This window comes from Crocodylus porosus, unplaced genomic scaffold (assembly GCF_001723895.1).
Source record: "Crocodylus porosus isolate Cpor-Errol unplaced genomic scaffold, CroPor_comp1, whole genome shotgun sequence".
NCBI lineage: Eukaryota > Metazoa > Chordata > Crocodylia > Crocodylidae > Crocodylus > Crocodylus porosus.
The window spans coordinates 24,595,878-24,607,926 of NW_017728910.1; the positions used below are offsets into that span (position 1 = coordinate 24,595,878).

The window sequence follows — 12,049 nt, forward strand, 5'->3', positions numbered from 1 at the left end:
TGCTTCTGTGGCTCCTGGAGGTGCTTGGGAGGGTTTCTGCTCTGTCTGCAGGCTGCACGGGTGTTCGAGAGGCCTGGTGCTGGGCACGTGGCCCTGGCCGGGGAAGCCTCTGTGTGCAGATGGGCAGTAGCCAGGGTCACGCCGGTGTGAGCTCTCCTGTGCCGTCCTGCGCCAGGGCCCTCGGGATGCTCCTTGCAGCCTGCAGAGCAGTGGCGGGCAGCTCTGGGCCTCCCGTGGGACTTCCAGGACGCTGCAATGATGCACGGCCCTCCGGGGAGGGAGGACTTGATTGTCACCCCCACCGCGGGCCTGTGCTCTGCTGAGCCCCAGAGCAGGATTGTGACAGGGTGGCAAAAGCCTTCCTGGTTCCTGCCATGCCCCCGGTCTAGGATCGCCACTGCAAGAGCCTCTGCGTGGGCTCTCAGCCACGGCCTGGACTGGATCCTGCTGTGATGAGCAAAGGGGGCTCCAGGGAGGCTGTGGGGGAGCCCCTGGTCCGTCCCTTTGCTGCCTTCCAGCTCAGTCTTTTCCTTTCCCTGTCTGGGCCCTGCCCTTCCCATCGGGGCTGGGCTGACTGCAGGCCCAGCTGCCTGGCCCCGGGGTAGGGGCACATCTCCCAGGGTGCCCCGTGGCACCAGGATGAACGGCCCTGGCCTGTTGCACTGTCCCCTCCTGGGATTTACTTCCTTCAGCCACGATCCACCTGCTGCAGCCTGAACCGCGACAGGCAGAGGGAGGCTCAGGCTGGTCAGACACAAGTGCTTTGCGCAGATGCACTCGTGCATGCACCCACATACTCACACATGCACATGCACGTGTCCTCGCACACAAGAACAAGCTCACGCAGCGCACTGACTTGCACACATAGTGCATGATTAAAGACACACGTATGCACATGCATGCGCATGGTAACACATGCGCACACAATGCAGCACCGGTGACAGAGGAGCGGCAGATGACGTGTAATCCAGTAAACCCAGGGACCGGCTTGCTTCCTCCACGGGTCCCAGCAGGGAGGCTAAGTGATGTGCCCAAGGAGGTCAGTGGCAGGCAGGGCCGGGCTGGGGGTGGCTCCCCTGGAGTTTAACAGAAGCAGGAGCTGAAGCTGGTTTGATGATGCTGAGACCCCAGGGGCAAGAGCCTCTGTCCCTTCAGGCCTTGGGCCACTGGAGGGAGAGAGACCTACATGGCTGAGGTCTGCAGAGGCGGGCAGCAACGGCGTCCAGCCTGGATGGATTCAGTGCAATGGAAAAATCCCCACTCCTGCACTTCCCGGGACATGGAGCCCTTGAGGAGGTGCTGGCAGCCCGGGCACGGTCAGGGGAGAAGTGAAGGACGACTGAAGGGGACCTGGGCTGCGTGCGGTGCAGGGAGGCACCAGGAAGCAAATGCCCTGAGGAGGGGGAGCACCCCGGGAGCAAAGCCCCCTCCTCAATGACTTGCGTGGACGTAGAAATTTAGGACCTGGAAAATTTCCCTCACATAATGAGGGGGCTTTCCCGGGTGTGCTGCCCACTTCCCTGTGCCAGCCCCAAGGACGTGGGATCACGTACCAGCCCTGCTGGCATCGGCCCATTAAGCCGCGGGGCTGCGTGGGAGCCGGCGTGGTAGGGAGGCTGCGCAGACCCAGCCACCGGTCCTTGGCTGGGACTTTCCAGTCCCCTCGGCAGAGCTAATAAAGTGAGTCACTGATTAACCCATCAGCTGGGTCGGTGGGACCAGAGCAGAGTCATTAGGCATTGGAGACAGTTGCCCTGCTGGCTATGGGGGGGTTGGTGAAGGTGGGGAATTGCTCACCCCGGCATTTAAAATCTGCAGCAGAAAAGGATTGCAGGGGTTATCCCCCCCAAATGATGCTGAAGGATGACTGGGCTTTTATCCCACCCCTTGCCAGAGCCGATTTTTCGGGCCGCAAGCTCACTGAGCCGGGCAGACGGGCCTTCAGACGTGATCTCCCCACCCCAGTGGGAAGCAGCATCACTGCATCCACACGTGCTGGGGTGTTAATGAGCGTGGCAGAGCCGGCTGGCTTGCCCGTGGCACCACACAGGCACGGGGAGGCAGGTGCCACGGCCCAGGGTGGTACATTTGCAGCGCCGCTGCGAGAGCCAAGTAAAGGGCACGTGGAGAGGGTCCCCGGGGGCTTGGTGCAGAAGTAGAAGGGCTCTGTCCAGCCCGGCTCCTAGACCCGGGGCTGGGCGGGGTGGGGCAGAGAAAGCAAAGAGTGAATTAGAGCAGCCTGAAGGCCACCCTAACTACCACCAGCCGGCACTGCTCGTTCCTCCAGCACGGCGCAGAGGGGCGACCCCCTGGATTTGGCTCTGCGCTGTCACACACAGGCACTCACTTCTCTGACCACAAGCCAAGCCAGACCTCCTCCCATTAGCCCCCAAACTCTCCTTCCCACACGAGCTGGAAGGGAGGTGAGGGGAAGCCGTCGCTGGGATCAGAGCGGAGCCGAGCGGTGCAGTTGGGCCAGGGCAGCCTGCCCCGCCGCCGGGCCCAGGTGAAAGGGAGCCACAGGTGAGGCTGCTGCAAGGGCTGGGAGCTCGAGCTGGTGCAGGTCCCCAGCCTGCTCCCTGGGACCCTTGGGACCGGCCCGGGAGGCAGTGCCGGGGGCTGGCTGTTCGCGTGTCGATCCTGCTCCCGCCCTTGGCTGCTGCATCCATGAGCCCTCCAGAAGAGGTGAGCTGGGGGCATGGTGGCATGGGGCAGACAGGACCCCTGCTCTGGCCTGAGCACCCCCGTGCATGTGGGTTTGCTAACGAGATTGCTGTCACGGGCAAAGCCCGAGAGCCTGTCTCCAGCAGGGGCAAGCAACCGCTGCTAAGGAAGGGCACGGATACACCCCTCTTTGCACCCCCCAGTCGCCGGGGCAGCCGTGCTGCGGTGGTCTCTCTCCCGGTGTTTTGGTGCAGCGGGCTTGCCTCTTCCTAGCCTGTCACCAGCGTGCAATGGGTGTGGAGACCCCCTGGGGGGTGGGGATCCTGGGTTAACGGTGGACAGGGGACTGGTATCAGCAGTCTGGGAGGCCCTGTGCTCCTAAACGGGAATGGGAACGGCTTCATGTGCTCCAGAAATGGCACTGGTGGATTAGAAACTGGCTCAAAGGCAGAAAGCAAGGAGTGAGTATAAATGGTCAGTCTTCACGACGGAAAGAAGTAAAGAGCAGGGCCCCCGGGATCTGTGTTGGGACCAGCGCTGTTTCCCATATCCATCAACGATCTGGAAAAGGGGCGAGTGACGACGGCGCCAAATCTGTGGACGACGCAACATTATTCACCGTGGTCGAGACCGAGGTGGACCATGGGGAGCTACAGAAGGATCTGGCGCCATTGGGCTCACGGGCAACTAAACGGCAGATGAAATCTGGTGTCGGTCAGCACTGGGTGGCGCAGAACTAACCCGAACTCCGCCTGCGCCCTGCTGGGCTCTCCGTGAGCGGTGCGGAAAGGTTCTGGGAGTCACCGCGGACAGTTTGCTAATACATCAGCTCCGCGCTCAGCAGCTGTCAGAAAGGCAAAGGGCACGTTCGGGATTATTAAGAAGGAAATTGTCAGACAGTACCATGACGCCCCTTTCCAAATGCGTGGTGCATCCACACCTTGAATTCATTTGTCCTTGCAGTTGTGATGGTCTAAGGGCCGCCACCCTCGGGCGCAGAGCAGCAGTCGCAGCACGCGGCAGAAAGTGGCTCTGATGGGAACAGTCGGAAGAAGCCACAGGACGGGTCCACGCGGGGTGCGACATCGCTGGGCTCAAGCATGCCCCGGGAGTTGCTCACGGGCCGCGTCGGGGCTGTTTGGGTGCATTTTGCACCAGTGAAGACCGGATGCCCTCAAGTGTGGGAAACATGGCTGTGGTGTTGTGAATAAAGATGGCCCTTTGCTAAAGCAGCTCCTGGGACAGTTGGTACCAACAAGATGGATCTCTCTGGCTAGAAATCAAGGAGGACTCGCAGCTTGATGGCAAGCAGGTCCAGAGGGAGACGGGCTTGAGTGTTTGGAGCCAGTGGTTGCAAAGAGCCTCCCATAGGAGCAGCTTGGGAGGAGATTGCAAGGTCCAGAGCTGTTCAGTGCCCTTGTAACGATTATCCTGCCGTAGGTGTCTGTTCACGGGCTCCTTGAACACATGCTTTGCCTATTGCAACTCTTGAGCTAGTTTTCAGGCCCAACAGGGCTGTTTAAATCCTGTGACCGGATTGCCTGCATTTCCCCGGCCATTGGACATCACCGTTATGCCCGTCTTGAGTCCAGTATCTGGTCTGGCCAACCTGTACCTTCCCCAAAGATATCCAGTCTCTAAGTCCAAGCTCATAAGAGCTGGGGACTCCACCACTTTTCTCCCAGCCTCTTCCCGTGGGTCGCGGTTATAACTGGGATTACGGCTGAGATGTGTCTGGCTTCAGCTTCCAGCCATTGGGTCTCTTGTCTGCTTTTTCCACTGAATTAGATTCCTTTATCCCCAGTATCATTTCCTCCCAGAGGGGCTAGGGTAGTGTAATCAAGTCTCCCGTTGATCCTTTGGGAAGGAGGAGACCTCACACTGCCTATCTTGCTGCCAGGCATTTCCCCCATCTTGACATCACTTTCCCAGGTCTTTTCTGTGCCCTTCCCAATTTTTTCCATGTCCCAGAAAAGACCCAGACACGGATGATGGCACGAGGTCCCTTCCAGCCCTAAACTGCTGTGAGTCTGTGAACCGGGACCGGGCACAGGAGTCTAGCACCAGCCTTGCCAGAAAGGCATCGTCTTGTTGCTACCCCTTCGGCTTATGCACCCCCGAACCGTGCTCGCCCTGCCTCCCTGGGCCTCGTGCTGGGAGCTTGAGATGCTCCTTCCCTCCCACACCACCTTCCTTGCCCTGAGGCGTCTTGCTTTGCATTTGGCTCCACTGAAGCGCGCCTGGTTTCAATGGGCCAAGTGATCCAGAACCTCCCGGGGTTTATGGTTAACTTGGCTCCCCTCTGGCTCTCCCCACTCTGCTGTAAATGGCCCGTGCGCCCGTTGCCAGACGAGCCTGCTGACGCGATCCTAGGGTGATGCAGGGGGGATTTAAATGGCATTGGGACAACCGGTCCACTAATTGCTGGAATGTTGCTCTCGTCCCGGGTGCCCTGGCCGGCAACCGAGACAAAACTCTGGCCCTCCAGGAGTGCAGCGCTGGGCTTGGAAAGTTTTTGCAAACAGCATTTGGGTGGAGCCGTGGCCTGTAATAATGCACCATGCCTCGGATTCAAAGTTTTTATTTTTCTAGCACCTGCACATTGTAGTAGCCCACCCAGTCCCCCTTCTCATTCCAAGGAGGATGCTGGAGGGGTATGGGATAGATCCAGGCGCGTGCAGACCAACCTGTCTTCAGCCTAGGGTCCCACCTTCCCTGGTAGCAGGGACACTTCTGCTTGCTTTGCCTTGAGTCTTTGATCCTAACAGGGAGCGTCTACACATTCATTAACGTGCTGTAGTTACTGCACGTTAAGTTGGCTAACTAAGTACAAAATCAATGTGCAGGAACTTGCACTGCTGCGCAGAAGCACTAGCACACGGGTTTTAGCGATGCTTACTGTGCTATAAGCGATGCTTATAGTAGCCTAATACTACTGCGCTGTAGCATATTAGCACGGTTTTGCCAGGCACGCTACTGCGGGGTGTTATTAGGCTGCTGTGCAGTCAGCGTCTCGTGCAGAGATGCGTTGGGACACTTCCAATGCATCCGGGACCATCCGCTATTACCAGGCCAAATCCTGACTCAGCCTCGGACTGGTTAATGCTGCCCTTCAGCACGTGGGCTGTTTTGAACCAGGTTTGCAAGCGATTCCTGCACCTGCACTGGCTGCTGCGGTTCGGTGGTAGATGCTTTACCAGCTGTACGGGAGACCTGGTTTCAATTCCTGGAGGTGTACATAACTGCAGCGATTGAAGCACTGAATGTCCTGACTCGGTTTGGCCTTTGATTCTGTTTCCGTGGCCTGAAAGGGGTGTGGAAAGTGCTGGGCAGCCTCCGCTCCCCCATGCTGCTGTCTAGGGGTATGCGCTGATGGTCCTGGTGACCACCCATGCGCACACCATGATCCAGAAGGATCGACTACTATTTCTCTACGGCACGGTGCCTTTTAAGAGGCTGCGTTCTTTCTGGGGCTGCCTCTTTGAGGTCGAGGAGCTGGGGGAGGCCCGGGTGTCTCCTGGAGAAGGCAGCTATGTTTTGCTCGTGCGTGTCATGTCCAACATGCCGATGTAATGCTGCCGTTGCAAGTCCCAGGTGAACATTGCCAAGTCCTCTGTGCTGGTGGAGACTGTGATGAGCTCGCTTCTCCCAGGGCCCTGCAGAGGAAGACCAAGTGACTTGACCAAGGCTGCACTGGATGGTAGTGGCAGAGAAGGGTCTTTTATGCCTGGGCTACCTGTCCCCCTGCTGCATAGACAATGAGGGTTGGAAGGGCCCTCAGGAGGTCACCTCTAATCCAACCCCCTGCTCCAAGCAGGACCAGCCCCAGCCACATCATCCCAGCCAAGGCTTTGTCTGCCCATGTCTTCAAAACCTCCAGTTTTCCCAATAAGCTACTACAGATTACTCTTTTCAGTGACATCCACCTATAAATGATCAGACAGAATTACTCTCTTGTGCTGGGAAGTCGAGCAAATTCAGAACCTCCAGTCAAAAAATGTGCAGAAAATTGCCCCGTTTCAGAAAAAAATCATTCTGATTGCAAAAGGAATGAAGTAATTATGAATGAAGCAAGATAATGCAATACATAGATGTGACTGCGGTGGGGTAGGGGCAGAGAGGAAGCAGATGCTGAAGAAAGAGGCAGGAACTGCCCACGGGAAGAGTAGAAAAACAGCCTAATTAGTTTAAAGATAGTATGTATAAGGTATTTATAGATGGGACCCTATGTTTATGATATAATTGCATGCAGCCATGGGATAATTCAGGAAGTCTCTCTTGTCCTATGATCATACCTATGGGAAAAATCAAATCACAGATGATAGTCTTTTCTTCTCTCTCCTTCTTTGGAGTCTGACTTAAAAGGTGCCTGTGTGAATTTTTGATGGCCATCTTAGAAAATCTGTCTTCGAGGCAGCCACCCAAAGCTTTGGGTGTGATTAAATTCCTCCTTTATAAAACATAATCTTCTTTGTCTACCTGGGCCTTCAAAACCTCCAAGGATGGAAATTCCCCAGCCTCTCCGGGTAACCTGTTCCTGTGCTTTACTACTCTCCTAGTGAGAGAGTTTTTCCTAATACCCAACCTCAACTTCCCTTGCTGCAGCTTGAGCCCATTGCTCCTTGTCCTGTCATCTGCCCCCACAGAGAGCAGTCCAGCTCCAGCCTCTTTGCAGCCCCCCGGCAGGGAGTTTAAGCTGCTATTAAATCCTCTCTCCTTCTTCTCTTCTCCAGACTAAATAAATAAGCCTAGTACCCCCAGTTGTTCTTTCTAAGTCCTGTCCCACAGCCCTCCAACCATTTTTGCTGCTCTCTGCTGGAGTCTCTCCAATGTGTCCACATCCTTTCTGTAGTGGGGGCCCACAGCTGGACACCGGCCTCCAGATGTGGCCTCCCCAGTGCTGAATAGAGGGGAAGGATCACGTCCCTCGATGTGCTGGCACCGCTTCTGCCGATGCAGCCCAGGATGCCGGTCGCCTTCTTGGCACGAGGGCACACTGCCGGCTCCTGTCCAGCTTCTTGTCCCCTGTCCCCCCAGGTCCTTTTCTGCAGAGCTGCTGCCCAGCCCGTCCCCCCAGCCTGCCCCGGTGCCGGGGATCGCTCCCTCCTAAGTACAGGACTTCGCACTTGTCCTTGTTGAACTTAATTGAAATTCCTGTCCTCAGACTCCTCGCATGTCTTTGCAGCACCCATGTCACCAGATGAAGCTGTGGCTTCTTGCATTTATAGTCATTCTTTTTGCCGTGTGGTGCATGCTCCCCACTTCATGTTTTCCCAACCCTTCTTGGGTCTAAGCTTTGGCGCTCAGGGCTGGGTCTGAAAGCAGTCGCAGGTCCCTAGAGCAGGCACCCTGGCCCGAGGCAGGCTCATCCCTATCCAAACCATCCCGGACAAATCCACAGCCTTGCCTACCATCAGCCCTGCCGCTACACAGACCTAGCGCCCCAGCCTGCCGCAGGGGAGCGACACGAGGGGGATTCAGCCGAGGCACTTGCATAACCGGACGGGTCCGGCCAGCTTGCTTCCAGCTTCTGACCATTGGGCTGATGCTGAGAAGATGGACCAGAGGATGCGTGCACCGTTTGAAAGGCTAAACGCTGGTATTGGGTCTCAACGGTACCCGTGGGCTTGCAGCCCTTGTGCGACCAGCCTCAGTGATGCCTGCCCATCCCTCTGTTCATAAGCCGCCTCTCTGCCCCCAGCCCCGCTGGATGTCATGTGCTGCCGACACGCCTGCCTCTTCCTCTTGGCAAGCAGCATTGCATCATTGCAGGACGTTTGTTCCAAGCCAGTGGAAAGCCCTTGCGGGCCGGTGATCTGTCACCCCATCAGCGCCATTAATAGGCCATTTCGGCGTGGGTGGAACGAGCGTGTTTATACAATCACCCCTCCTCAGCCATGACTCGCCTTCCCTTGGCATTTCAATTGCAAGCTAGCCGGCAGGCACAGGCAAGGCTGTGTCTCAAGTCCATGGATATCAGTACACAGAGTCCCATGCGTGCTCAGTTATGTGTGCTGTCACCCCTGGCGGCAGGCGCTCTGCAGCGGGGGGGGACATTGAATTCATTGCACCCATTAAGTCAGGCCCTCCGGCTCTGCGCTGGCTTGGGAGCTTTCCTCCCAGGGTCTCCAAACCCTTTATAAAGGAGGGGCTTGAGTACCAGCATCCCTGAGGGTCAGACTCCTTGGCGGTGAAGCTGAGCCCCAGAAAGAGTGAGCGAGTTTGTGCCAGACTGGAGAAAAGTATTTGGGTTTAACCCTTAGTGCTCCAAACACCCTCCTTGAGTGGTGTGCTGACGGCCTTCAAGCCACCTCTCTCCATCTCACCTAGCTTCTCCCAGCAGGACCCAAGACCTCTCTGCTGGTCTTGGAAGTCCTCTGGGGTGGCAGCTCTCCATGCACCCTGGCAGGAGACAGAGGTCTGTGGCATGGGCATGGAGGTAGTGGGCCGGTCTGTGCTGCCAACCCCTGAGAGCAGAGATGTGACAGCTTTCCACGTATCCCCAGAACCTTTACAGGCGGGGAGGGGGCGGCCTCTGGGAGTTGGGCTTCATGGTGGGGAGGTGAAGCTGAGGCCCAGGCCCATCTGGGAAGGCTGGATGGAGACCTAAAGCCACCGGACCCCTGGCTAGACAGCGATACAGAGTCCCCGAGCTGATCCTGGTTGCTTGGAGGCCCCCCCCCCCCCCCACAAACTGTGAAATCCAGCAACAAAAATAAGACGGTGGCAGTGCTGGTCAGCAAGCAGCTGGGGTGGCCCACCACGATGCCCCCCTCCTGGTGCTCACACCCTCTTCCTCCAGTTCTGTTCCCCGTGGGAGCCCCGTGCCCTCCAGAGGTGCCCTGGGCACGGGCGGTGTCCCCGTAGGGAAGTGAACTACCCCAACGTCACCTGCTCTGTTCAAACCCTGGCACCCCCATAGCTCAGGCTTGCAATGTCCTGACTCCTTGCCATCAGCTGGGGGCATCTCTTGGCCTCGATTGTGCCGTTCTCTCCTAGGCCCATGTCCCCCAGCTAGCGCCGGTGTGCAAGGATGGTGTTGGCCGGCAGGGCCATCCTCTCCGGTGCGCTGAAGCTGGTGAGTAGCTTGGGCTAGTTGATTTGGGCACCTCCCAGCCCTTCCCGGTGGTCTGACCCCACCAACTGGCTTCCTGCAGACCTTCCTCGCTGCCCACTGGGCATCCCGCTCGCCCCTCTTTCCCTCGATGTGCTCAGCAGCAGTGCTTACAAGCATATCAGGCACAGGACCAGGAGCAATGGGCTCAAGCTGCAGCAGAGGAAAGGCAGGTTGGAGACGTGGAGGGACTTTCTGACTCTGAGGGTGGTCAGGGAACGAGCCAGGGCGTCTCCATCCCTGGAGGTTTTCAAGAGCAGGCTGGAGAGAGACGTGGCTGAGCTGGTTTTCTCAAGAAGCATCCGTGCCTTGGTTGGGTTTGTATTTCCCTGGTAGTGGGCAAGATCATAAGCAAGTAGGCTTGGAAGAGCCTTGAGAAGGGGGCTGGGCTAGATGTGACCACCTGAAAGCCCTTCCAAGCCTACTTGCTTATGATCTTGACCACTACCAGAGACATACAAACCCAACCGAGGCATGGATGCATGCTTCTCTTCCCTACAGAGGACAGCCTCGGTGCCCCTGTCGGATGTTCCCAGCACCCGGTGCAAATTTGCATTCCTAGGGAACGTGAGAGGGAGGTGGCGGGTGTCAAGGGAAGGTGGGAGCGTGGGAGGGGAGAGGTAAGGCATTGAGGGGGTGGAGTGTGACGCAGTCGCCACCGCCAGCCTCCTCCGGCTGTCCCATATAAGTGAGGGACGGCTGGGAGCACAGAAAGCACCTGGCTGCTTCCAGCTCCGGGAGAGACGTGCTCCAGTGAGCTTCCCCCGAGCTCCTCCAAGAGACATGGGAACGCAGAGGCAGCTGCTTTGGACCTTCTTGGGATGCTGGATGTGGATCCTACATGGTAAGCCCTGCTCTTGCTCGGTCTGTTCAATGTGGGTCACAAGGTGGATGTGAACTTGCCTGGCTTCCAGGGGGACAGTTCAGCCAGAGATGGGTTCCCCCCCTTGGCAATGTCCAAATCTGAAATTAATGCAAGCTTTAAGATGACACAGATGCATTTTTTTGAGGCTAGGAAAGCCCTTTGAAAAGGTAGGTACCCACCTTTTCTTCCAGAGGGGAGCTGTCCCACAGAGCGAAGGACTGGCTCACGGTCACATCAGCTCTGTGGGAAACCCAGGAGCCGAACTTGCATGAGTATGTATCCGTGTCATCTAGACGGGGGAATAGGCCTGCTAGATCTTCCTGCTCTGGGGTAGCTACGTACCACACGCTTAGCAATGGGATGTGTATGCAATGCCCTCTCCTCCTATAATTCAGAGACTCGACTAGATCTCCGTGAGATGGGCAAATTGCCCTGTCTTTTTCTGCTTTCTATTGCAGCAAGTTGTTTTAGTCCAGAATTCAAGCCAGTAACTTGTAGTGGAGATGGGATCTTCTATTTGATATGGCATAGCTAAAATACGACATGGGCTTGCATCAGGTAGGGATGCAGGCTAAACGGATATATTTCCTGCATGAGAATCATTTTCTCGGGTCATCAGGGACTTCAGATAAAGCGCTGATGTGGTGCCAGGTGGGAGTAGATAGTTTTTTTGGCTAGATTTCCAGTTGAATTAATAAAGTGGGAAAGGAACTGCATTGCAGGGAGACAACAGGAAGGGTTGGAAGACATGGGGTGGGCTAGAGGTTATTGATGGTGTTGCTCATGGTTTGGCCTTGGGTTCACAAAGTGCTTAGGCATCTACATGGGCAGTAGTAGCAAGAAGTCCTGCTATAAGTTGGGGGCTCAGCAGCTGGGAACAAAAAGGGATGTCTCTGGGGTCTAGTAAGTTTGATGGATACTGAGTTACCAGGATGGTGGGACCATGTACTCGGTGAATGCAATCTTAGGAAGTATTAGGTATTCCCAAAAACACAAGGGCGTGGTGAGATCTCAGCTGGAGCCTTGTGTACAGCTCCAGTTGTATGTTCAAGGATGATGTACTCAAAGGGGAGCGGGTACAAAGAAGACGATAGAGAGGGAGTATGAATTATTGATATGAAAGGGCAATGTTGGCCAGAAAGGACAGGAGTCCCAACTGGCTGGGAATAAACAGTCTGGAACCTGGTTTTTTTACATGCTCCACAAACATGTTTTGAAGGTGATGACAAGCCCAAGCTCAGCAAATGGGCAGACGAGAAACTATGGTGTTTAACACCGAAAAATGCAAGGGTCTCCACCTTGGGAGGAAAAACCTGCAGCATCCTTATAGGCTCGGCAGTGCTACGTTGGTTAGCACTACAGAAGAAAAAGACTTGGGGGTCATCATTGACCACAAGATGAACATG

At 56.4% G+C, this 12,049-nt stretch overlaps 1 protein-coding gene across 1 annotated transcript in view; it reads left to right on the forward strand.

The window, feature by feature from the left end:
* Window positions 1-10,485: 10,485 nt before the first annotated feature.
* Window positions 10,486-12,049, forward strand: part of LOC109308535 (mucin-4-like) — an 18,598-nt gene continuing 17,034 nt past the window's right edge. Inside the window, exon 1 of the mRNA XM_019532884.1 lies at window positions 10,486-10,622. Coding sequence (XP_019388429.1) covers window positions 10,562-10,622 — 61 coding nt within the window. The 5' untranslated portion in view covers window positions 10,486-10,561. The remainder of the gene's footprint in view (window positions 10,623-12,049) is intronic.